The 2,780-nt window shown below is 54.4% G+C and overlaps 1 protein-coding gene across 1 annotated transcript; it reads left to right on the forward strand.

Annotated features, from left to right (window-relative positions):
• Positions 1–207: 207 nt before the first annotated feature.
• On the forward strand, positions 208–1,968 carry LOC139832091 (uncharacterized). The gene is made up of 3 exons (XM_071821576.1): positions 208–682; positions 781–948; positions 1,030–1,968. Exons 1-3 carry the CDS (start codon positions 575–577, stop codon positions 1,132–1,134), a joined length of 381 nt encoding a protein of 126 aa, XP_071677677.1. The 5' UTR covers positions 208–574; the 3' UTR covers positions 1,135–1,968.
• The last annotated feature ends 812 nt before the right edge of the window (positions 1,969–2,780 follow it).

Here is a 2,780-nt window from a genome sequence, read left to right on the forward strand (position 1 = left end):
GCTAGAAAAGAAATGGTGTACTTCCAAAAAAGAAGAAAATGCTGAGAAGCTTTCAGAAACAGAAGAAAATGTTCTTTTATAAGATTTTTTATTGCTTTTTTATAACATGAAAATGAATTAAAAGGTCGTCTTCTTTCTCGTACTCGTTCCCTCAAACGAAAACCGACAGCTCCACACCTACCTACAAAGGGCCCAGATCACCGTTTAACATAACAAACACGACAAAATCCCCCAAACGATTTGTCACCAATTCCTTCTTCTTCTTCCTCCTCCTCTTCCCTGAATCATCCCCAAATCCAAACTCCACGATTCCATCGCCATTACCAGGCCTGGAGGAATCCCCGGGTTCCTTCAAGCCCTTCCCCAGATCTCCCTCGTCTCCCTCGAGCACCCCGAAACCCACTTGGCGCTGCTTGGCACGGAGATTCCCGAAGCTCGAGACCAAGAAGGCCGGTGCCTGGGGTTCGTTCCCGTGCGCGCGCGGGTGCGAGCCGGCTCAGCTCTGATTCGGTCTAGGGTTTGGCGGGATTGATGCCTCCTCGCCTCGCGTGACCGCTCCTCGGGAGATCTCCCCATGGATCAGAAGGGCCGTGGCCGCGGCCGGGGCGGCGGCGGCGGAGCGGGAGGTCGCGGGGGCGGGGACAATAGCCTCACCAATCTCCTCGCTGCCGGGCGCAAGAAGGTACTGACTCCCACAATTTGAGGTTTCCATTTTTTTCGTGTTCCTGCGATTTTGCTCCCGGATTTCTGACCGCGTGTTTCGCGTTTCGTGGCACGCAGCTGCAGCAGTTCAGGAAGAAGAAGGAGAAGAAGGGCCCCGGGAAGAAGGCAAAAGCCGACGCAGACGAGGGCGCGTCGTCGGTAGTGGGTGCCAACGGCGAGGAACCCGCGCCAGAGCCCAAGTCTCCGGTCGGGCTGAAGTTCCTAGCCCGGGAGGCGCCATTCGAGGTGAGGCTTCTGTTTCTGAGCATGGTGCGTGGGTCTGACTAACTTATATTGCTCCCTGTAACACCCATCCTGGCAATGGAGGAAGCAACAAGGGTGCAGGAGGAGCAATGCAATGGAGAAGGGCCTGCTACTGTGGAGCCAAGTGCTGCAGAGAATGCTGAGGTAGCAGCGGACTGGATCCAATGAAATCGTGATGAACCTGCCAGATTGTGAAGCTATATTGGATGGATTCTGAAAAAAAATGAAAGAGGAATTAGGATGGGGAGCGGCTAGGTACGAGTGTGTAAGGGCATCTCCAGCGGCGCGACGCAAACGGACGCTGAGCGACTGTTTGTGTCCGCCGTGACCGGAAATGCGTCTGGCTCCACCTCCAGCGGGGCGACGCAAAGTGACCGGGCCGTCCGCGGAGACGCAAACCTGGCCCAAATATGCGCCAGGTTTGCGTCTCTGCGGACACTCGGCGGTCGCGGAAAATGTACGCTCGGTCCTCGCACGGGCCCGCCTGGCAGCGGCACAACTGCTTCGTCTTCCGCGGCATTACTTCCGGGCGGTGCGCTGCAGCCTTTGCAGGGCCGCGTTAATGAAGTGCCTCGGCTTCCGCGAGCGTGCGCAGCGTCGATGCGTCTTCTCCGCCAGTACTGGCGCCGATGCGTTGCTTCGGCAGTCTGCGGCCGCGTTAATGGCGATGCCTCGCGTGGCTCGCGGCCGTCGCCTACCTCTGCGCACGTAGTAATGGCGATGCCACGCGTGGCGCGGCCGTCACCCTGTGACATAGGCATCCCCAATGGGCCTGCCAAAGATGGTACCCGGGGTTTACTGAAGGCCCACGACCCGAAGGATAAGAAGAATTCGGAAGCCGAACATGCTAGTTAAGGAAAGCTAGAGTTGTATTAGGAGAGAACACTTGTAATATTACGGGAGGAGTTAGAAACCTTCCGGGACTCTGTAACTTGTACATTGCGAATCCGTCAGCTCCACCTCCTATATAAGGGGGAGTCGAGGGACAAAGAAAGCATCGATTCATTGTTTCACAAACCCTAGTTTTCATATCGTCGAGTACTTTTCGGCTGAAACCTTCGAGATCTACTTGCCCTCTACTTCTAACTAAAACCCTAGTCTACAACCCGTAGGCATTGATAAGTTAATCCCTTGTCAATTGGCGCCGTCTGTGGGAATTAGAGGCGTCAAGGATCTGATCTCGATGGCACGTTCAAGATCGTCGATTTCGTCAACAACAATCAACGCGATGGATCGAGGTAAACAGATCGCAACTGTCCTGTCGATTTTGTTCCTCGCCCGCCCTCCCGTTTGGATGCATATGCGTATCTGGAGGAGCCTATGGAGATGACGTTCGGAAGGTTCCACTTTCGCGTCGAGAAGGAGGGAGCGTATCGTCTCGAAATTCCGATCTCGTCGGGATTATCGGCGATCGATTCCGATTTTTCGAACTCAACATCGTCAATCGAGCCAGGCGAAGAGGAGACTTCATCGCCACGCTTCATCAGCACCAGGGCAAGCGAAAAGCTCGCCAAGATCTTCAGCGACATGTCCTTCGAGTCATCTGCGGACTCAGATATAAGCGATGACTCGGATAGCTTCGACAGCTTCAACTTCATCGACAGATCCACTACCGTTGGCAGGGTCTTCACCAATCTCTATGATGGTGTCACCAAACCCAACATGGTTCAGTATCCAAAATATCATCAGATCTATGCAATCGGAGATCCGAGTCGCCCACAGGAGGAGACATCAGAGAACTTCGACGAGGCAGGGAATCCATATGTCGATCCTGCAGATCTCACGAGAGGTCTAGGAACAAAATATATTGGACC

This window comes from Lolium perenne, chromosome 6 (genome assembly GCF_019359855.2).
Source record: "Lolium perenne isolate Kyuss_39 chromosome 6, Kyuss_2.0, whole genome shotgun sequence".
Taxonomy (NCBI): domain Eukaryota; kingdom Viridiplantae; phylum Streptophyta; class Magnoliopsida; order Poales; family Poaceae; genus Lolium; species Lolium perenne.

Bases quoted from the DNA above. Each gene is read 5' to 3' on its own strand.
- LOC139832091 (XM_071821576.1), top strand. From the start codon at position 575: ATGGATCAGAAGGGCCGTGGCCGCGGCCGGGGCGGCGGCGGCGGAGCG. The intron at 683-780 runs GTACTGACTCCC...CGTGGCACGCAG, and splicing joins TCGCTGCCGGGCGCAAGAAG to CTGCAGCAGTTCAGGAAGAA. The intron at 949-1,029 runs GTGAGGCTTCTG...CTGGCAATGGAG, and splicing joins CCCGGGAGGCGCCATTCGAG to GAAGCAACAAGGGTGCAGGA.